The sequence below is a fragment of the Phalangium opilio genome, unplaced genomic scaffold (assembly GCF_054372755.1).
Source record: "Phalangium opilio isolate 3A_F unplaced genomic scaffold, DU_Popi_V2 ptg000217l_1, whole genome shotgun sequence".
NCBI classification, from domain to species: domain Eukaryota; kingdom Metazoa; phylum Arthropoda; class Arachnida; order Opiliones; family Phalangiidae; genus Phalangium; species Phalangium opilio.
Genome location: NW_028324218.1, coordinates 5,280,285 through 5,303,487, shown reverse-complemented (window position 1 = coordinate 5,303,487; position 23,203 = coordinate 5,280,285). Strand labels below are relative to the sequence as shown.

Here is a 23,203-nt window from a genome sequence, read left to right as displayed (position 1 = left end):
ACAGTAGTTCTCAAAGTCGCCGCTATGGATAGGTGGCGCTGATCAGGAATAAGGCTAATTGTGTCAAAATGACGCGTCGTCTGCTTCATAGTTGAAAATATTGAAGATTCAAGATTTTCTACTGTGAAGCGGACAAAGCATTATTTTGACCTACCAGATTTCAAACTGACAATTTTAAATTTGTTTTTTAAGCCTTGGCTGTAAAAATTAATTGTAATTAAGACGAGAAACTGATTACACAAGCCAACACCTGCTTTACTGTAATTTGGAATTAAAAGCCGCGTTTACACGAGACACTTTGAAACCATTTTGGAATGTAAAAAAAATAATATTAAGATATCTTTTAAGAGAAAATGCAAATATTATTGTTTTAAAAGTGTTAGGCCTTGCCAAAACGGTTCCAAAGTGTAAGGCGATTTGAATTTTTACAAAGTTTTGGGGAAATGTTTAATGTGATAAACATTGTTTTATTTAGTATTTTAGTCTGTAAAACAATTTTAAGTTTTATTTATTTATTTATTTTTTTAAGTTGATAAGATAAGATATGGGTCTTAGTTCCAGTTTCAGTGACCTTTGACACCAGGGCCGCGGCTTATCAGTCTTTCTTGTAGTCTTCTTCATTGTCTGTCAGACTCAGTTTCATTACATTGATTGTTTCGTTTGCTTTTGCCAAAGTTCGGTCTAATTTTGTGCGCTTGTAAAGATTATTAATTCACAAGTTTTGCTTCGTTTTCGTGTATGAAAAAACTACGCTTTAAGCTGTAAGTACATTTAGAAATTACTTTAAATGATAACCTTACATTTAACAATAAGCGGTTATAAATGTTTGGAGGGAAACGTTAAGCCTTGGTTATGGTTATCTGACCTTGATCTGACCTCTCAATTAATCCCGATTTAATCATTAGGAACTCTGTTTCAACGCTACCCATGATTTATTTTTCCATTTAATTCTATAAATTAAGCTTATTTAACATTAAGTTATGTATTTAAGCTCATCAGATATTCTTGAGTCACTTGACTTTGTCTTGTACAAAACATTATATTAATATTTTTTTGACTTTGAGGTTTCAAAAAACTTTTCATAATTTTAATTTATGCATATAAGTAATTAGGTGAATCTAATTAAGGGAAATTCGGTATTAAATAAGGTTTACGAAAAAAAGTTCACAGATGTCCCCTATTAAATTGGATTTCGGAACAAGCGAAATTAAGTGTCACAAATCCGTCTTAGCTACCGTACCATTATTGAAAGAAATTCTCGAAAACGGTAATAACGACAGTCTAATTGACTTATCTAAAGTTATGGATGATCAGGTGACGCGAATCATCGTAGAGTACCTCTACACCAGTGAGATACCGAATGTTTTGTTAATTTCCGCCCTACGTTCAGCCGCGAAACGCCTTGGATTGAAATCATTGAGACATATTCATCCATCTTTAAATAATGAAATATACAGCGAAAGCCATTACAGACTTTACAAAATGTACCTTGATAGACTATACGCTGATTATTATATTTTTATTCATTTATTTTTAATTTTGTGATTAGTTTTATTTTTTTTAAAATTAAGCCTCAATTTTATTCATTTATTTTTAATTTTGTGACTAGTTTTATTTTTTTTTTAAATTTAAGCCTCATTTTTATTCATTTATTTTTAATTTTGTGACTAGTTTTATTTTTTTTTTTAAATTTAAGCCTCATTTTTATTCATTTATTTTTAATTTTGTGACTAGTTTTATTTTTTTTTTTAAATTTAAGCCTCATTTTTATTCATTTATTTTTAATTTTGTGACTAGTTTTATTTTATTTTAATTTAAGCCTCAATTTTATTCATTTATTTTTAATTTTGTGATTAGTTTTATTTTTTTTAAATGTAAGGCCCGATTTTATGCATTTATTTTTAATTTTGTGACTAGTTTTATTTTTTATGCGGTCCTTCCGTTACGATGTGTCACAAGGCGGTCCTAGCTTCGGTTTCCGCACTTTTTGACGTACCAGAGGACTATTTTGACGCGACGTTCTTAATGAGTGGGAGTACGGCGATAATGTTTGTACGCTACATTTATATTTTTATTTATTTTTAATTTTGTGACTAGTTTTATTCTTTTCTAAATTTAAGCCTCAATTATATATTTTTTAATTTTGTGACTAGTTTTATTTTATATATTTATTTTTAAATGTAATAAAAAAAAAACGCTAGAATGATTTTTATTGCTTTGTTGTAGTGAAATTCAAAATAAAAATTTATATTAACCAGTGTCAGTACTTGATTCGCGTTTCTGTGGTTTTTGAGTCATCAGAGACAGTGTTAGGTAACAGCAGGGAAAGTCCTATGAAGCCCTGCATTTTTGAACATGTCCTATATTATCCTATAATTTCGTGAAAGGCAACATATATTTGACTTGCTTCAAGTTTTCGTATAGTTTAGTATCAAATTCATCAAAATGGAGATGACGTTTGACTACATTTGACCGAAATTGCGTTCGGAGTTTGTTTCCTCAGGATTTTTTAATTATATTATATCATTTAATTAAGTTCCTCTGAATTTTCGATGTAAAATATTTTTAAAATCACGGCAGTTCGTTTGAAATTAATTGATATTTGTATCCAAACCCTATGCTAAATCAGGGCCGGAAATAAGAAAAATTTGTTATCGGACATGTGTCCAGTGACCCCCGGTTTGACTGGAAAATTTATAGGACATTGTCCACTGGAGTGTGCAAAAATGGTGTCCTTCTCCATAGTCAAGCTATCAAAACTTCGGAAAATTTATAGGTCAAAATGTCCAGTGACCCCTTTCGTTTTTAAAAAAATTATGGGACATTTTCAAATTTTATTGGACAATGTCCAGTGTCCTGTGCTAAATTTCCCGCACAATATGGCGCCTAGGCGGGGACTGGCGAAACCCCGCCTCAAAAGCTCTCCTTTCCCCCCCCCCCCCGAATTGAAATAGCTCTATTATAGTCTGTTCATAAGGCGATTTGAATTTTTACAAAGTTTTTGGGGAAATGTTTAATGTGATAAACATTGTTTTATTTAGTGTTTTAGTCTGTAAAACAATTTAAAGTTTTATTTATTTATTTATAGAGCTATCTCAGAAGGCTTAGTGTGACGTCACCCATGCTATTTGCCCATAGAACTAAAGCGGTACCAAACATGGCCGCCAACTTCCAAAGCTAAACGGTGACGTTTTACCTAGGCACTGACGTCATAACTGAGATAGCTCTATTTATTTTTTTAAGTTGATAAGATAAGATATGGGTCTTAGTTCCAGTTTCAGTGACCTTTGACACCAGGGCCGCGGCTTATCAGTCTTTCTTGTAGTCTTCTTAATTGTCTGTCAGTTTCATTACATTTATTGTTGCGTTTGCTTTTGCTTTTGCCAAAGTTCGGTCTAATTTTGTGCGCTTGTAAAGATTATTAATTCACAAGTTTGTCTTCGTTTTCGTGTATGAAAAAACTACGCTTTAAGCTGTAAGTACATTTAGAAATTACTTTAAATGATAACCTTACATTTAACAATAAGCGGTTATAAATTTTTGGAGGGAAACGTTAAGCCTTGGTTATGGTTATCTGACCTCGCAATTAATCCTGATTTAATCATTAGGAACTCTGTTTCAACGCTACACATGATTATTTTTCCATTTAATTCTATAAATTAGGTTTATTTAACATTAAGTTATGTTTTAAACTAAGGTTAAGGTTAAAACATTTAAGCTCATCAGATATTCTTGAGTCACTTGACTTTGTCTTGTACAAAACTTTTTATTAATATTTTTTTGATTCTGTTGTTTCAAGAAACGTTTCATAATTTTAATTTAACCATAAACGTAATTGGGTGAATCTAATTAAGGGAAATTCGGTATAAAATAACTAAATAAGGTTCTTGGAACTTCTGTTTTCGATCTTTTTGCATTTTGGTGAGCTTGAATCTACGTTGGTAAAGAAATTCCATACAGTAAATATAGTATATCACATTGCGTTTGGAAATTTCTTGCCAAAAGGCATAAGCAAATATTTCGTAAATTTATTCATGATTAGTGGTTATCAATCTGAAAACGTGACAAATCGGTTCCGCTTTGTATTTCCTGTTAACAGACATACTAGAGTATTCTTACTCTATAGGGACTTGGCAATTCGGGCTTAACTCCGCCCCCAGCGCCATTATGGTATGTTTTTTAACAGAATGAATTCGCTCTATAAGCCCCTCCACCTGGTATGTTTTTAGCACTAGTGGAAGGTAGCCTGACGTTGCATGACGTAGTACTGTCAAGTCCCTATTGGCTTGATGTACAGAATCAAATTTTCTCAAAATTTCAAATAATAGGGAGTTGGCAGTACTACGTCAAGCAACGTCACGCTACCTTCCACTAGTGCTAAAAAACATACCAGGAGGAGGGGCTTATAGAGCGAATTCATTCTGTAAAAAACATACCATAATGGCGCTGGGGGCGGAGTCCTATATTTTCCTATAAAAAATTAAAATATTTGACTCTGCTCCCTGTTTTACGTTCTTGGAATGTAACGTGTACAAACAACTCCTAAATCAGGGTTCGCACGGAACCTGGATAACCTGGATAAGTCAGGGATATGTTAAATAGGGGAAAAAGTCAGGGATTTAAAACATTTTCCTAAAAAGTCAGGGATATGTCAGGGATTTTGTTTCACATATCAAACCATTCTTCATGCAATGCTAAATATGAGCCAGGTGTGATGAAGTTGGCTCTGGTAAACACGTTAAAATGGTCAGGGATATAGGCAACATTTGATCAGGGATAACCTGGAATAGTCAGGGATTTAAAATGTAAAAATTCGTACGAACCCTGTAAATCGATTTCTCATTAATTTTAATCACTCGGCCATATTTTGGTTAATTTATAGATTGGGTATCCGTCAAATATTTATTGAATTAAAAAGTTATTGATGGAAAATCAGAGCATTATCGAAATTATCCACAAACCCGAATCAATCTTAAACCTTATGTGGCATTTACTACTACCAGCCGTTACGCGTTTATTTCACCGCAACACGTTTATCAAAAGCCATTTTTTCGAACCAAATCATTTGAAATACGAGATTTACAACTGCAGATCAAATGCTTTTTTTAGTAAAAGCTGGAATCATTAACTTATTATCAAAATTGTAAGGAATTTCAAGTTGTATTTGATCTTCAAAGTATCGCGGGTGAACAATGCGTATTAGAAATTGAAGATAATCCGGATGTTATATACAGCGACTCCCATAACATTCTCGCTAATATGTTTTACGAAGAAAAGTTCACAGATGTCGCTATTAAATTGGATTTCGGAACAAGCGAAATTAAATGTCACAAATCCGTCTTAGCTACAGTACCATTATTGAAAGAACTTCTCGAAAACGATAATAACGAGGATGTAATAGATTTATCTAAAGTTATGGATGATCAGGTAACGCGTATCATCGTGGAGTACCTCTACACCAGTGAGATACCAAGTTTTGGCTTAATTTCCGCAGTACGTTCAGCAGCGAAACGCCTTGGATTATAATCATTGAGAGATATACACACATCTTCAAATAATGAAATATACAGCGAAAGCCATTACAGGCTTTACAAAATGTACAATAATAATCAATTTCTTAAATTTTAACTCAATTTTATATATTTATTTTTATTTTTTTGACCCTAGTTTTATTTTCTCTTTTAATTTTTTAAGATTATTAAGCTGTATTATTTCGAACTTTGAATGCAATAAAATAAACGACATAAAGATTTTTATTGTTTTGTTGTAATGAAATTCAAAATAAAATTTATATTAACCGGTGTCAGTACTTGATTCGCGTTTCTGTGGGTTTTGAGCCATCAGAGACAGTGTTACGTAACAGCAGGGAGCCAAGCTGTCCTATAAGTCCTATGACGCCCTGCATTTTTGAACCTGTCCTATATTATACTATAATTTCATGAAAGGCACCATATTTTTGACTTGCTTCAAGTTTTCGTATAGTTTAGTATCAAAATGGAGATGACATTTGACTAGATTTGACCGAAATTGCGTTCGGAGTTTGTTTCATCAGGATTTTTTAATTATATTAAATCATTTAATTAAGTTCCTCTGAATTTTCGATGTAAAATATTTTTAAAATCACGGCAGGTCGTTTGAAATTAATTGATATATGTATCCACCATATGTAAATTGTTTTTTGCATGAACAAGAATTGCATGAATTTTGATGGGATTTCTTAGACTTACTCGATCGTTATTAGTTGAGATTTTCACTGACAGATTGAGAATGTTATTAAAAACACGCATAAATTATGTTCTTAAATTGCAGGTTGAATTGCACGATAAAGAAAATCTGTCATTATGAGTTGCAGCAAGAACAGAAAAAAAGTCTTAGAAGCCCATGGACATCTGGAAATTTTACAATCCAATGACGACAGTGTTTTGATGAAAGTCCGCTGGACAACCGATTGCTTACCACAAAAAAAACCTCGACAACGTTATGACGAAATTGACATCCAAAGCGAAATGTTTAAGCCTGAATTTTCGCAAAATCCTCAACTTTTTTACAGTCGCAACAATAATGATATTTTGGCGATTAAGTTGAACGTTGTTCGATGGTTGAGCCCTCCAGCTAGTAGTAGCATTCTTTTCAAATTCTTTATTATCTTAGCTCCAAATGATCAAATTATTACAGTTGCACGTGATCTTATAATGAGTGTAAGTCTACTCGATGTTAATGGACAACAAATTCATAAGCAGGATCAAATCCGTGTACAACGACAACAGTTAAAATCTCAAATGTTGATTTCATTCAACGATGATAAAAACACTTGGGAATATTGTCACGGTGCATTTGGAACTGAGTTGATCTTCGAAATAACTTTGAAAAATGTTAATGAACCCACCAATGGCATTGAATCAACCGCCGGTAATGGTAATGGCATTTGTGCAGCGTCATCAGAAACCCACGAAGAAGGTGACGACAATTCATCAGAGAACTGTCCAACAACCCCCTCACCTCTGGCCTCAAAACGTCCAGTGATAGTTTGTGCTACTGCTAAGTCATCTGCCAAAGGGCAGAATCAACCCCCAAAATGGCAGGAAAGTCTGGAACGAAAATTCTCAGTTTCATCAAATGAAAATACTGTTCCTAAAGCACAGACCACTACATCACTGGCAAACAATGGTGGTAACTCCTTAGAACCGGGGACTGGAAGTAATTGTTGCGAAATGACATCTCAGGCTGGACCGAGTACCAGTACTCCTTATAGTAGTCCTTGTAGCAATTTTGCTAGCAATAACTTTTGCCAACCGGGTCCATCTGGCTTGAAACGTTGCCAATACCCAAGTAAGGTTGAATCATTCACGCCGCCCTGTAAGAAGCCAAGACAATTCAACGAAACCATGGCGAAAATGTATCACGAGCGACAGTTTTGCGATACGGTACTCATTATCGAAGGCAGGGAATTTCATTGCCATAAAGCAGTTCTGTCAAGCGCCTCTGAGTTCTTTAACGATCTTTGGACCAATGGTCGAAATACTTCACGATTTGTTATGGATGATTTTGTCGCCTTTGATGCCAATACGGCTTCGCATTTATTCAGGTTTATTTACGAAGATGATATTTTTGTCTCTAATTTGGAAGCATTGTTGAAGTTGATGGCAGCTGCTTATCAGTTCAAGATGGAGAATTTGAAGGAAAGAATTAGAGAAGAGTTGTTGATGAAAATTAGACCCGAAAATGCCATCTCTTTGTTTAAGTTTGGCGCCAAGTACAAAGATCAGGGAGTGTTGGAAATGGTGATTTCCTTCGTTCAACGTAACAAAGAAAGTGTTATGCAAAGTGAAGAGTTTCAAAGTTTCGCAGGAGATGAACTTAAGTTATTCACTTTAATGATGATGAGATTTTTTTAAATCGATAAATCATTAAACGCAATATTTGGATTGATTTTTCCTAATTTTTCCCATTTTTTTAATACTTGATATTTATGTTTTTTTTATGGTTTTTTGATGTTTTTTAATGTGATTTGTTACCTTATGTTTAATCTTTTAAAAGTGTTAAAAGAATTTTATATTACCATTAACGATTGGTTGTTATCGTTAAGATTAGGTAATATCAAACATGTGTTAAAGTTTTTTTCATGTCATTACAAGTTTAAACTAAAAAAGAATGATTTAGTTCAAAACGTATGTGATTGTTTTATATTTGCGATAAATGTTAACATTAATGTAAAGTCGGCAGTCAAATACTTGAAATAATAAAGTATGTTCTTATAAACTATGTGGAAACGACAATTTGTTTTCAAGAAGAAATAATATTGCAGCCTTCGTATTTGAGATTACCGCCTGACTTTGGGGTTTTGAGCTTTTGAGTGGAAACCTTCTGTTGTTTAGGGCGTGAAGTCAGCTTCTTTGGTCGACCAATCACCGCTCTGCTTTAATATTACCTTATCAGGGAGCTAGAATGCTTTTTGTTCTTCATTATTGTAGATTTCGTCAATATAATTCGTTTTACCCGCGTCGTGATGCTATCGTTGTCGTAATGTCACTGAGTTGTCACTCGGTGTACAAAGATTCTGTGCTCATTGCGTTTTATGTTGATAAACATCGTTTATGTAATTCCATTAACCCACGTAGTAGGGTACACGATGCCATGTGAGCTTTTGCTTTCTTTGAATGTTGTCATAATGTTAGACTTATCACTGTAATGTCAAGCTCTGTACAAGAACGCTGCTCATTTGCCTTTTATGTTCATAAACTTCGTGAATGTAATGCAGTTAGTTGCCCACGTAGAAGGGTTCACGATACGACGTGAACTTATGCTTTCTTTGTTATCATAATGTTACACTTATCACTGTATTGTGTCACACGCTGTACAAGACACGCTTCTCGTTGCATTTTATGTTAATGAACTTCGTTGTGTTTGGTTTTAATTACAGAAACACGATGTCCAAGAAAAGAATAAGTACCAAGATACAGGTGACGGACGCGTCTCTGTTGGAACCAGGATGTTTCATGAAGGCATCATGGTCACTTAGCGCAATACCAATCAGGCAAGGATACCGTTACAAAGATTATCATCAACTATGCCAATTAGATAGCCCACCATTTCAACCCGTTAGCAATGCCGTTTTACTATCTGTTTTGAATCACTACCGAAAATACGCGCATTTAAGGTTTAGACTGAAAATATTAGTGAAGAAACTGGACCCAATTGATTCTAAAATACACTTTAGACTTTATATGGGTACCGCGGACCCCTGCTGGAACTTAATTGAGGTTTTGAAAGCAGTTAAGCTTTCCGTGAAATTCATTGAGAAAACGGGGCACCAACTATGCTTCGAAACTGTACGCGAAAGGTTAACATTTTTGGAGTACACGTTTGACGTTCCGACGAAATCCGATAAACTTGAAACTGCTTTACCAGTTAATTTTGCGATAGAAGTAAGCTTATCTGTTAGCCCAGCTGTCTTTGAAAGTACCATGAAGTCTATGCCGCAAGTAGCCAAAGGAGATGATAATAAAGATGAACATGAACACCAGGCGAAACGACTGAAATGTGATGTGATAAAAGGAGGGAGTAAAGGGAAGAGAGTGTCGTTTTCGAATGTTGATTACATCGATTCGGTTAAGGAAAAGGGACATGAGGGTACTAGCGAACAGGTATTGCAAGAACCTGAAGGTACTTGTGTACGGGATGAACGCAAATGTGAGACTGTTTCTAAAACTAAACGACAAAGTCTCCAGGCCAGTTCCGAAAAGAATGAACAAGTACTTGAGGCTAGTTGCGACGAGAAGGGACAAGTACTTGGGGATTGTTCCGTTGATAAAGTTAAAGTTGAGGCTAGTTCCGAAGAGAAAGGTCAAGCCCTTGAGGATAGTTCTGAGGAGAAAAGAGAAGTACTTGAGACTAGTTCTGAGGAGAAAAGACGAGTACTTGAAACTAGTTCCGAAAAGAAAGGTGAAGTACTTGAGACTAGTTCTGAGGAGAAAAGACGAGTACTTGAAACTAGTTCCGAAAAGAAAGGGCTTGTATTTGAGGCTAGTTGTGAGGAGAAAGGGCAAGTACTTGAGACTAGTTCTGAGGAGAAAGGGCAAGTACTTGAGACTAGTTCCGAGGAGAAAGGACAAGTACTTGAGGCAAGTTCCGAAAAGAAAGGACAAACACTTGAGACTAGTTGCGACGAGAAAGAAAAAGTTCTTGAGGCTAATTCCGACGAGGAAGAAAAAGTACTTGAGGCTAGTTCCGATGAGAAAGACAAAGTACTTGAGACTAGTTCCGATGAGAAAGACAAAGTACTTGAGGCTAGTTCCGACGAGGAAGAAAAAGTACTTGAGGCTAGTTCCGACGAGGAAGAAAAAGTACTTGAGGCTAGTTCCGACGAGGAAGAAAAAGTACTTGAGGCTAGTTCCGACGAGGAAGAAAAAGTACTTGAGGCTAGTTCCGACGAGGAAGAAAAAGTACTTGAGGCTAGTTCCGACGAGGAAGAAAAAGTACTTGAGGCTAGTTCCGACGAGGAAGAAAAAGTACTTGAGGCTAGTTCCGATGAGAAAGGACAAGTACTTGAGACTAGTTCTGATGAGAAAGACAAAGTACTTGCGGCTAGTTCTGATGATAAAGGACAAGTACTTGAGACTAGTTCTGATGAGAAAGACAAAGTACTTGCGGCTAGTTCTGATGATAAAGGACAAGTACTTGAGACTAGTTCCGAAGAAAATGAGCAAGCACTTGTAACTAGTTCCGAAGAGAATGAGCAAGCACCTGAAACTAGTTCCGAAGAAAAACAAGAACACAGATTTCAAGACAGTTTGATGGAGAAAAAGCATGAGATCGAAAACGATATTGAACCCAAACTGAATGCCAAAGAAGTATTATCTGACCCCCAAGACACTGAAAGTGAGCCCTACACCGAAGAGCAGGAAAAGGATTGCAAACTTTCTTCCAAGAAGGAACAAAGACGTAACTCAGGCGTCAAAGAAACATTTCAGAAACCTGGTCCCGGAAATGTACCGAAAACCAATCTTAGTCGCAAGAAAGTTACAGAACCTAGATGTGATAGCAAAGAAAAGGTCTCTTGTACTGAAGGGAAAATAGCTGACACTATTGCTAGTCCGAAGAAAGTGCCTTTAATAAATCCTAGTCCAGAGAAACTTCCATTATCTAGTCCAATTCCCATGAACGTTCTCTTAGCTAAAAGACGCGTTCAAGAACCTGATGTAAAAGGCAAAGAATCTACCACTAGTCCCAAAAAACGTCCAGTATCTAAAGCTGATATTAAGCATGAAGTTGCACAAAGTACTGTTGGTCAAGTACCTAAAATTGACATGAAAGTCAAGGACACTACTTGTCCCAAAAAGGTCCCAATACTTAAACCTGATACTAATGAGCACAAGTCTGGTGTCAAAGAGAAGAACTCTGATCCAAAGGCTGATGTCAAAGAGAAGAAGTTGGATCCAAAGCCTGATGTCAAAGATAAGAAGTCGGATCCAAAGGCTGATGTCAAAGAGAAGAAGTCTGATCAAAAACCTGATGTCAAAGAGAAGTCGGATCAAAAGCCTGATGTCAAAGATAAGAACTCGGATCCAAAGCCTGATGTCAAAGAGAAGAAGTCTGAATCAAAGCCCCATATCAAAGAGAAGAAGTCTGAGCAAAAGCCTGATATCAAAGAGAAGAAGTCTGAGCAAAAGCCTGATATCAAAGAGAAGAAGTCTGAGCAAAAGCCTGATATCAAAGAGAAGAAGTCTGAGCAAAAGCCTGATATCAAAGAGAAGAAGTCTGAGCAAAAGCCTGATATCAAAGAGAAGAAGTCTGAGCAAAAGCCTGATATCAAAGAGAACAAGTCTGAGCAAAAGCCTGATATCAAAGAGAAGAAGTCTGAGCAAAAGCCTGATATCAAAGAGAAGAAGTTAGATCAAAAGCCTGATGTCAAAGATAAGAAGTCGGATCCAAAGCCTGATGTCAAAGATAAGAAGCCTGATCCAAAGCCTGATGTCAAAGATAAGAAGTCGGATTCAAAGCCCCATATCAAAGAGAAGAAGTCTGAGCAAAAGCCTGATGTCAAAGAGAAGAAGTCGGATCAAAAGCCTGATGTCAAAGAGAAGAAGTCGGATCCAAAGCCTGATGTCAAAGAGAAGAAGTCGGATCCAAAGCCTGATGTCAAAGAGAAGAAGTCGGATCCAAAGCCTGATGTCAAAGAGAAGAAGTCGGATCCAAAGCCTGATGTCAAAGAGAAGAAGTCGGATCCAAAGCCTGATGTCAAAGAGAAGAAGTCGGATCCAAAGCCTGATGTCAAAGAGAAGAAGTCGGATCCAAAGCCTGATGTCAAAGAGAAGAAGTCGGATCCAAAGCCTGATGTCAAAGAGAAGTCAGTGCACAAGCCTGATTTGAAAGCTAAAACCTCGAAGCGTAAGAAACAGCGTTCAGAAAGCAAAAGTGATCTCGAAGACAAAGAAAAGACCACAAAGTCTAGGAAGATTTCAGAAACGAAGTCAAAGGTCAAGCATAAACGCAAAAGATCCATTGAACGCAATCCCAATCCTGACATTAATGATAGTGATTCTGAACAACCAGTCACTAAACGGACATCGAAGCGGAAACATAAAAGCTCTTGCTCCAAAACTAATGATACCGACAAGTGCAAAAACAGGGAACTCAAAAGAAAACACAAGAAACAGAAATCAGAGTTGAAGAAACTTAAGTCTGTGGTTAAGAAACAGCGCAAATCGGACTCAAAAGAGGACATCACCAAACCAAAACCAAAGAACATTGTTGACGCACTATCGCCTAGTTCTGATTCAGAGGCAATTGTTCCAAAGAAGATTGTCAGAAAACGGTCAGATAGCTCCGATTCTGAACCTCCAGTTGTAAAACGTTTCAAGTCTTCTGTTGCTAAACCAGCCAAGACCAGGTCTGAAAAACCACTCAAGTCCTTGGTTATATTAACCCGAAGTTCATCCAAGTCCAGTTCTGAAAGACTCGTGAAGTCCATTGTTACCTCTGCCCCAAGTTCGTCCAAGCCCAAGCCCTATGTCGAGGAACTACCATCTACCTCGAATTCTGACGTGCCAGAAGATGACAAGGATTCCAAACATGATATTGTTGAAGAACAGCAATCGGACTCAAATTCTGAACCCAAATTGGAGGAACTAACAAGCCCAAGTGTCGAATTCGATGTACCATCCAATGCCAGTGAAGAGGAAGCAACAAAAGCAGACCCAACTAACCCTAAAACTGGCAACGAAGACGTTTACGAGTTTAAAATGGGAAACCAGAAAGTTCCCAGCGACGTTATCATCGAAGCCAATTCACTCAAGTTATCTTGTCACAAGGAAGTCCTGTCTAAAGTATCTCCGGTTTTTAAAACCATGTTTGAAAATGAACCAAGTAAATCCATTTTTGACGTCACAGAAGTTATGGACGAAACCATGACGCAAAGTTTACTCGATTACATTTACTTCAATAAAGTCGACGAATCCGATTTCAACGAGTTTTATTTAGTGACAAACTTTTATGGGATTGAAATTGAAGAAAAACCGGATTTTGTTGAGATCTACAAGCTGGCCTTGAAGGAGAATAGATACAAGAAGTTGGCTGTTAACGTCATTACGAAGTACATGCAAAATATCTTGGATAATAACCAAGATTATCTAACTCGTAATAAAATGATTGAAATATTTAAATCATTATTGGATGAAAGTCGGGATGGTGCCGATAAGTTTTTGGCTGCTCATTTCATTTTGGAAGATTTGAAAAAACTTTAAATATTTGTCAGATTGTTACGTTTTATTATCTTTCTTTCTTTCGTGGATTTTAAGTCCAATCCATTACATATCTATATGCTTAAAACATAACCAAATAACATTTATTCAGACAAGTTACAATAAAAGTTTATAAAAGTTCATTTCATTTTGGGTTTATTCCTTATATCAGTGAAAATTAGGCTTAACTAATTCAAATTTCCAGCGGAGTCTATTTCATTACGGATTGGTTCAGTTCAGTTTCATAATAATTCGGTGCATGCATAGGTGCATGTGGGAACTGGGATACTTTCGTATTAGTCCGCGTTTTTAAGTCACTGCCTTGGATGCTTTGTATTGCAGGTTTGATGGTAAATTTAACGTGTTATTTTAATTATTTATATATATTAGGGACAAAATTTAGTGAATAAATTTATTTTAGCATTTAAACATGTTTTCGTCTTATTTTTTTCAGGAAGACGAAAGTTTTTTAATCGCGAATTTCATGGTAGACAATCGGATTAGGCCCAAAGTTAGGCCTAATACACGATGTCAATGCAACTTTTCAAAGTGAAGCCACGTCTATTTTTTTTTTACGTTCTATGGAAATTACAAACCAAATTAATTGAAGTGTAGCTGTTGGTGAGTTTTTAATCATTTTTTAAAATTTTTGTGCTGTGTTGTGGTTTTTGTAACGCTGGAACACGTTGCCTAACACAACGTTGGTGAAATGTGTTTTTTTTGTGACAAAAGGGGTAATTGTAACAAGTATTAAGACCTACTTTTAGTAAATTTTAAATCTAAGAAATCCTTCATGAAGTTTAAATTAAAACGAACAAACGCAAATTTAAATCAGAGCAACTGAGTTGCTAATCGTAGTAAAGCTTTTATTTATGCATTTAAACACACCTGTTGATACATCCACTCTTCTTGTGTCATGTACATCAACTTTGTCCCAACTTCAACAAAATCCCTAGGAACCGCACTTGTTTATTGATTGGTTCTTTTAATCTCGGTTGTGTTTTCAGTGTCACCTATTGGATAACCTTTTGGAAGGGCTATTTTTTAAATTTGGACTTAATTAACTTAACCAAAACATAATTATAAGAACAATGGGATACCATATTATGAGGCCAATATTTACTTTAGTTAGTTATAGGTAGTTGGCCTAGATGGCGTTACATTTAACGGAAATTTCATAGAGCTTAGAGGATAGAGGTGAAATGGAGTAGCAATATGAATACTTATAAGGTAGCCTATGTACCCCCATCTACTGAATGGCAAAGAAATCCTCCCAGCATCCTCAGAGGACGTTTTTTTTTTAGAAATAGCTTCTATTTTCAAAAGGCGCTAGATGGCAGGGTAGGGGCGTGCCCAAGGTACTATGGGGGACCCAATAATAATATTACCACTCCATCTCACCTCCTCCTCTAAGGGAAGATCCGCAAGCATTTCCTTCATGAGACATTGAGATATTTATCAAAACAGAAGGCTTTCTTCGAATAACAATGTTTCGATCCAATGTAGTCAAATTTATACACAATCTTTTATGTAACACTTCACTAATCACTAAATTCAATATTCTAATTTATTTTCTAATCTAACTAATACTCTTCAATACACCTTATCGGTTAATTAAATAAACCCATATAAAGGTGCGACGAATTAGATATAGTGGCAGAGTTAAAACTTCTAAGCCATCTCAATTAATTTAATTACTTGGTAAACTTAATTGCTTGACACAAATCCTACTTGAAACCTTTCTCATTTTGAACTCTCGACTCGAGTCGTGAACAACGTCAACTTTTCCATCCTACAAGTTACTAAAGGGCTTCATTTTGATTCCCAGCCCGTCTCTCCAATAGGGTATTTCGATTAAATTAGGGAACGGTTTCACACCCTTGTTTGAGTAGGACTATTTGTAGATTTTAAGGTGATTTTAGTACTGTTGGGAAGGGTAGGCCTAACTTTCTACGGAACTAGTCTATGGATCATTAATTTCCGTTTGTCCCCTTATACTTTTAACAAGAGGTCACTGATGGTCAGTTTGACGTCTGAGCCTGCCTCATTCTTACACTTACTGTTCATTTTATCTTTTGTTCAAATTTCCGTTAAATTTGGACATATATTGAATTTTCGGTGCAAAATTCGTTCCGTGGAACTGTGTTTAACTACTTTTAAATATGGAATACATAAAGCTACTAGGAATCATTGTGTACCTAGCCATTTTCACTCGACGTATCAAGGCGGGTTTTGTAGGAGGAGCTAGCTAGACTAATCATTACGTATGACTAGTGTTACCTCTACATACATCTATGCATAGTTTTCAGACTAGGAGGATTCATACTATTTACACAAGTAGGCCAGGCTTTAGGTGTTACACAAGGAGGACAGACCCCCTAGGTGGAGCCAAAAGCCAGGCCTCCTCGTGTAAATGGTGTAAATCCTCCTACTCTGAAAGCTATGAATCTCGCTGCACGTTGTACTTAGCGTTGCTACCAACCAATGGAACTGCAGTTAAAAATAAGTCAACAAAATTATATCAGATAGTAAGTTCTCAAGCCCAGCCCACAAACCGCGCATTGAAATTAACATGGTAGATATGGGGGACGCGATGATTCCTAGTAGCTGTATGTATTCCCGTTGAATCTTATTTAAATTCATTATAATTCGCAGACAAATTTAGCTGGAATGTTTAAAATCCCAACCCAAACAAAGCGAAATATTCATGTCAATGAAAAAAAATCCGGTCATTGAACTATATAATATAGATGGCGATTCAGTCGAATTTATTTTTTTGATTTTACTGCTTCGAAATGATTGTCTGACTGTCTGTGAAGTTGACTAAGATTGGACTTTTGCTACAGAAGTACAGGGTGTTCATTCATTCCCAAAAAGGGGGGGGGTATGAAAGAAGAGGCGGGCGGGTCATAGCGACAGAGGTAAAAAGGAATTACGTATTTTTCGCTGGAAAAGTCAGCAACGTCATCAAAACCTAGTTTAAGTGAGCAGCCAATAAGATAATTTAAACTTTTCTTTACTTGTTGGAGGGAGGGGGCTCTATACTGGGTGGTCTATGAGTCGGACAGAAGTAAATACTGACCGTTCTCTATTCCTACTTCTAAAATTAAATCTATACCTGCTTAGGCAAATTACTATTACCCTTCCTTTTTGCAATTAACACCCTGTACTAGTATAACTAATGTAGATTTATTGGTCGTGGTCAACGGGTTTTTTTTTTTATCAATAATCTTTACAAAAAAAATGTATATTTCCAATAATTTTTTCCAAAGATCAAATTCAGTTTTCTGGAACTTATTTTATGGGTCTATGCCATTAAAAAGAATATCCATAGACAGTCTACGATAGATTTCTCATTACTGCTTTTAGTAAAATGAAGTTTGGTTTGAATATGACTTGTTTAACGACTTAAGCTTTTGACCTCGTAAATATTAGAGTTCGAAAAACCAAGCCCACCCCGTCTTGTTATATATTATATTTATATATTTTTAGTAGTTATTAAACTTGAAGCAATAAATAGCTACAACCAGGGATAGATTTAATTTTATAAGTAGGAATGGAGTCTAACGGTTAGTATTTACTTCAGTAGTCCGACTCATAGCCCACCCAGTATAGAGCCGCTCCCTCGAACACGTTACGAAAAGTTTAAATTATCTTATTGGCTGCTCGCTTAAATTACGTTTTGATGACGTTGCTGACGGGGACGGCGAAAAATACCCAATTCCTTTTTACCTCTGTCGCTATGACCCTTCCGCCTCTTCTTTCATACCCCCCCCCCGTCCCGTGGAAGGGGGTCCGGGACTTTGACGCGCGCCCAGATATTACTCTGTTCTCCATTCCTACTTCTAAAATTAAATCTATCCCTGATTTAGTAGTTATTAAACTTGAAACAATAAATAGCTCCAACCATATTAAAAATAAATTAATTTAAGCATTTAAATTCATCAAATTGAAGATTTTAATAATGGGTTTGTTTGTAGTATTAGATACCTTATAAAATCAGGTTGTTTTTTTGAAAAACCCCGAAATTTGCCGTATTTAATTTTTAGTCTTTTTAGTCAATAACGGAAAATTCCAGAATAAATAAAGAGAGGGGGGGGGGAAGAAATTTTCCACGTTCACTTGTCATATTTTTGGGCACGCGAGTGAAAAGTCACGTGGTATATTAAAGGAATAGCGACGTGATTTAAAAATCATCTCAAATCTAAAGAAAACCTTACTTTTTTGAGAGTTTAAACTCTTCTGATTCCAAAAATATGCTTGAATAATATTTAATTATGAGGGAAAACACAGAAAAAACACTTTGAAAACTTGAAATTTGGGGGACAAAGGCAAATTTGCTAAGAAGATTTTTGGCGGGTTTTTCACCTTGCTACGTCATTCACGGCATCTCGCGGAAAAGCCAAGCGCGAGACTCCCGAGTTTACTAATGCGGCGCGCGCGCGAATCTGAATAATTTAGGCTTAACGCGGCGCGGCGACACTAACAGGCGCGTCACGTGAGCGACATCTAGAGTGAAAATTTCTCCTTTCTACGTCATCAAACGAAAGAAAATCTCAACTAGGCCTTTTCCAAACACAAAACTTTGATTGCAATTTAATAAATTGCTACGAAACCAAATAAAAAAGTAAACATATCATAATAAACTAGATTTTTCAAGGATTTTTTTCGCATTTTAAGTTTGAGGATGACGAAAATTATGTCACTAACACTTTAAGTTATGGAAATTCTGTTTTGATTTTATTTTTTATTATTGATCCAGAAGCGTATGACCGCACGGCATTTTTTATACCGAATGTTATTCATTTTACCGATTTTACCTTTTACTCAAACCTTTTATGGAAAAGGACTCAAAGGACTCAAAAGAGAGAGCACTCAAAACGTTTTTAAGCAAATGAAAACGTAGCGGCTTTTCTGAGATCCAGCCAATTGAAAACACCTTATTTTTTCGCTCACTACCGCTTTTATGGTCTCTGTTTTTGATTTTATCAGGAATACATAAAGATAATTGGAATAATTGTGTCCCACGTTAATTTCTATGCGTGTTTTGTGGGCCGGGCTTCTGAACTTACTATGCGTCACGCCTTATAACAATCCTGATGGCCTCTTTCTAACTGTCGTTTCATTAAATTGGTTGCAACACGAGTTCCTATGAGCGCACGAGGTGCAACAGGTAACGCGATAGATTATAAATTCACCCTGGTAAAATTCGTCATACATAATGACTAGTTGTCTAGCTCCTCCCTCAAAATCCAAGTAGAAACGTTGAGTGAAAATGGCTGGGTACACAATGATTCCTAGTAGCTGTATGCATTCCAGGTTAAATATAAAACCAAATGACTTCAATTTATTCACTCTTGTTACAATCACTTTTAAATTACACTAAAAGGACCAAAAACCACTAATAGAAATTTTCTATTCTAAAAATCAAATGAATCTTTGCCCACCACTCTTTTCCAATTAAACTTTTAATTATTTAAATTAACCTTACTGAAAATGTAGTCTCGTGTATGCATTTTAATCCTTAATTGATTCAACCAAAGCAATTTGATCGTCTCCTCAATTGCCAATTGCTTTTGCATCTCCGGTCTCCTGCAGACGCTTAAAATCTGACCTTGTACTCTATGTTTTTAATCGAAGTCATTTAACGATTGGATGCCATGTTGGTTAAAGGTCCTTGTGGCCTTTGACATCACTGACAAGTGACATCGGTCAATTTTAGTTTTGTCTCTCTAAATGTCAGGAAATATTTGTCTCCTTTGCAGTTCAATTTGGGTCAAGGGATGCTTTGGGACCCCTACATACTTCTTTTTAAGAGGAACACTTTAAATGTTTAGTTTTGGGTTTTCTGTCTCTCTATTTTCGTTTTCAAATACATACCTTGCTGTGTAAAAGTTTTTTTAACCCAAAAGCCTGGGAATATTCCCTTCCCAAAACTTTATAAATGAAGGTTTTCATACTGCAAGAGAATTACAGCTTCATTTAGAAATAAAATAACGAGGTTCATTTTAATGATTGATATCATGATATAAGGATTTTAAATGGTTCCATTTAATGAAGGCCTCTATTTTAATGTTGGAATGTCCATTTCCCTAGCGCCTAGAAGCACCCACCGTTAGAGGGCAGTGTGAGTCGACTAGCCTCCCACGTGTAACGAACGCGAGCTCCGTCTGGCGTTGTATTTTGGCGCGAGGAAACTAGCCTAATATGTGGGCCCCTCCCCTATGCATTGGAATGGTGTATGGCCGCCTCGTCCCTGTATGTTTGTTTCTCTTTATGTAATTTCCGAAATGGTCTATTACCCTAACCTGGAAACTCTTTTCCATTTGAGCTATTCGTGGTAGAATTTAAAGGAAAATACTGTGCCGCCATTGGTTTAGTGGCGTCTGCTAAATCGAACCCCTTAACCCTACGGTATTGGTTGAATTCTCACAGGCTGAGAGAGGTAAGGGTTCTGGCTAGCAGACGCCATGCACTAAACCAATGGCGGGGGAATGGTGTAGTTGTCCTTGATAGTTTTTAATCATGACTAATTAAATGTACTAATTATCATATTGTAATAAAAGATAATTCATTTTATTGATTAATTTTAATATCTAATTCCTTTTATATTTAGAAAAAGGCCTTTCTTTTAAGCTATGCTCAGTTATGTTACCTGAATTTATCCTCAAATAAATTCATTATTGTAAAGATGATATTACGTTACACTACCTATTTCCTGTGTACTATATTTTGGCTTCAATTTAACTTTGTATCGAAGGGGGTACTTGTTGCTATCGTAAGGAACCTTTGTTGATCTAGATTAAAGTTAGCTTGAATATTGAATTTGGGAATCTCGGATTATAAATCAAGCTTGTTTATTCCGCGTCATGAATTTTAGGGGAGCGTTTTTCGTTTATATAATGATGTGTTTCTTACTCCTTTTGCGGGTTAAGATTTATGGATGCTTTATAAGGCAAGGTTATTTAGGGAGATACGGAAGGAGAGGTAATACCCATACCTATAACGTTGCCTCTGTACGGTACCGAAGAATTCCCAGCCTCCTTAGTGGCGGTTTAGGTAGGGTCGTAGTAACAGTACGGAATCGTAATGGACGTACCCCCCTCTGTCTTGAAAAATAGAAGCTAGTTCTTATACAAATACAATGGCGCTACGTGGCAGCACTTAATTAACAATCGCCTTTACCGAAGGGTAGGGGCTTGCGTGCCCAAGGTACGCTGGGAAGGTTTTAGTGCATGCCGCAGGTCGCCCATAATAATTTCCACTCCATCTTACCTAGATCATTTCTCCATGGTTTGATGATATTATTAAGGATTGAATTTATTGCGTTAGGATAAGGTGTTCATTAAGCATTTTTCGAGGGGTAGGTCAGTTGTAAAATACTGAATATCCGTGTGGTTTTTGTGTTTCGACGCAATATTTTTTTCTATAAATATATGAAGGAATGCATACAGCTACTAGGAATGATTGTGTAGATATTTTGACTCAACGTATTTAGGGCGGATTTTGTTTGAAGAGCTGGCTAGACTTATCATTATCTATGACGAATTTTACCAATAGCAAATTTATAATTTATCTCGCTGCACGTTTCACCTCGCGTACGTTGCTACTCAACCAATGAATAAAATCACGGTTAGAAAGGCGCCATGGTAAGTTCTCAAGCCCGGTTTTACCCACAATTATGAGGTGTGACGCCATAGTAAGCTCTCAAGCCCGAATTCATAGAAATTAACATGGTAGATATATATTTATTTATTTGGGTTCACAATAATTCCTGTTGGCTGTATGCATTCCTGATCTGATTTTCTTAACAAATGCTATGATAATCTATCTCGCTGCACGTTGCACCTCGCGTTGCTACCCAACCAATGAAAATATCTCAGTTATGAGGCGTAACGCCATACTTAGTTCTCAAGCCCGGTTTTATCCACAAAACCCGAATTCGTAGAAATTAACATGCCATATATATATTTGTGTTCACAATTATTCCTGTTATCTGTATGCATTCCTGATCTGATTTTCTTACCCAATACTATGATATGGTAAATCTTGAAGAAGTCAGTCAAGGCCTAGTGCCTTGTGCATAGTAGGTCAGCTTAAGAATAGCATAGGCGACTTATTTTCAAACCCTTATTGAGAAAATCGATTCGGATTTGCCTTATGCTAAATTTTTAAACGAATTTCAAGGTTTTCCCCAGATAGAGAGAGAAAACCGCAAACCTTTCTTTAAACTCGTGGAAAAAAAAGAATAAATAATAAACTTTTGAACTTGATATTGAAAAATCACTGACCTGGACTTAACATTTCAATCAAAAGTATGGATTATTCGATCAGCTTGAATTTATCAGTTATGTTTTTTTTAGGTTTATAAATAGATGCTGGGAATTGAACAATGGTTCATTAAATAAATTTTAAATAAACTATCAGGGATAGATTTAATTTTAAAAGTAGGAATGGAGAACGGTTAGTATTTACTTCATTTATTCAGACTCATAGACCACCCAGTATAGAGCCCCTCCCTCCAACCAACACGTAACGAAAAGTTTAAATTATCTTATTGGCTGCTCACTTAAACTACGTTTTGATGACGTTGCTGACGGGGACGGTGAAAAATACGTAATTCCTTTTTACCTCTGTCGCTATGACCCGCCTCTTCTTTCATTCCCCCACCTCCGGTCTCGTGGAAGGGGGTCCGGGACTTTGACGAGCGCCCACATTACTCTGTCCTCCATTCCTACTTCTAAAGTTATATCTATCCCTGAAACTATACATGTAGAAGGTTGATTTTTATTATTATTATTATTATTATTATTATTTTGGAACGTAATTAAGAGTTTTAAATAAGTTAAAACTAATTTAATTAGTAATAAAGCTAGGCGCGAAGTTAATTTGCTAGATTTTTTATTGCTAATTATATCATTTAATCTTTAAATTCTTAGCTTTTGAAATCACCTCTGTGACCTCTAATTATATTAATTAAACCTCAGTAAACTAAATTACTAAACCTGTACTTTTTCCAACATCGTAGACATTACTTCGTTAATGTATAAAAGAAACCCACTCTTTTTTATACAATTTATGTATAAAGATCTGAAACACTCTTAATTTTCTCTAATAAAGAAGGTGCATCGTATATTGAAACAAGGCTTGTCGATTTAGAAAACTCCAGGTGAAACCACCAACCCTTCCAAAGATACCGATACCTCTTTCTTAATGCCAAATTGCTAACCACATACCTATTTGATGGGCCAAAAAAAAAAAAAGAAAATATCTTTGCAAGGTCAAGATACTCGCGACCGGCGCGTGGTTTTAGCCATTAACGTAAAATTTGCTGTCGATTGCATTTTTAGACTTTAGTTTTCTCTAAGGCAAGGCGTGGGTCTTGCAGATTGCCGATTCAGAACCAAAAGACCTTCAGAAAATAGCCATAGAATTATCTAATATCATAAGTTGGTAATGTACCA

At 36.1% G+C, this 23,203-nt stretch overlaps 3 protein-coding genes across 5 annotated transcripts in view; all 3 read left to right on the top strand.

Moving 5' to 3' along the window:
- The window catches only part of LOC149615862 (TD and POZ domain-containing protein 2-like), a 69,024-nt gene that overhangs the window by 3,552 nt on the left and 42,269 nt on the right, over positions 1-23,203 (top strand). For both annotated transcript variants that reach the window (XR_016375770.1, XR_016375771.1), the window contains exons 2-3: positions 8,921-9,034; positions 14,194-14,360. The gene's annotated coding sequence lies outside the window, so the exon portion shown is untranslated. The remainder of the gene's footprint in view (positions 1-8,920; positions 9,035-14,193; positions 14,361-23,203) is intronic.
- On the top strand, positions 415-8,262 carry LOC149615865 (uncharacterized). 2 transcript variants are annotated; one of them, XM_089856283.1, is made up of 2 exons: positions 415-761; positions 6,310-8,262. In XM_089856283.1, the coding sequence occupies exon 2, from the start codon at positions 6,342-6,344 to the stop codon at positions 7,893-7,895; it is 1,554 nt and encodes a 517-aa protein (XP_089712409.1). In that variant the 5' UTR covers positions 415-761; positions 6,310-6,341; the 3' UTR covers positions 7,896-8,262. The 2 variants fall into 2 exon arrangements, with proteins under 2 accessions (XP_089712409.1, XP_089712408.1); XM_089856282.1 differs by lacking the exon at positions 415-761 and adding an exon at positions 3,367-3,475.
- LOC149615864 (uncharacterized) lies at positions 8,928-13,882 on the top strand. Its single transcript, XM_089857077.1, has one exon. It carries the CDS (start codon positions 8,928-8,930, stop codon positions 13,740-13,742), a length of 4,815 nt encoding a protein of 1,604 aa, XP_089713203.1. The 3' UTR covers positions 13,743-13,882.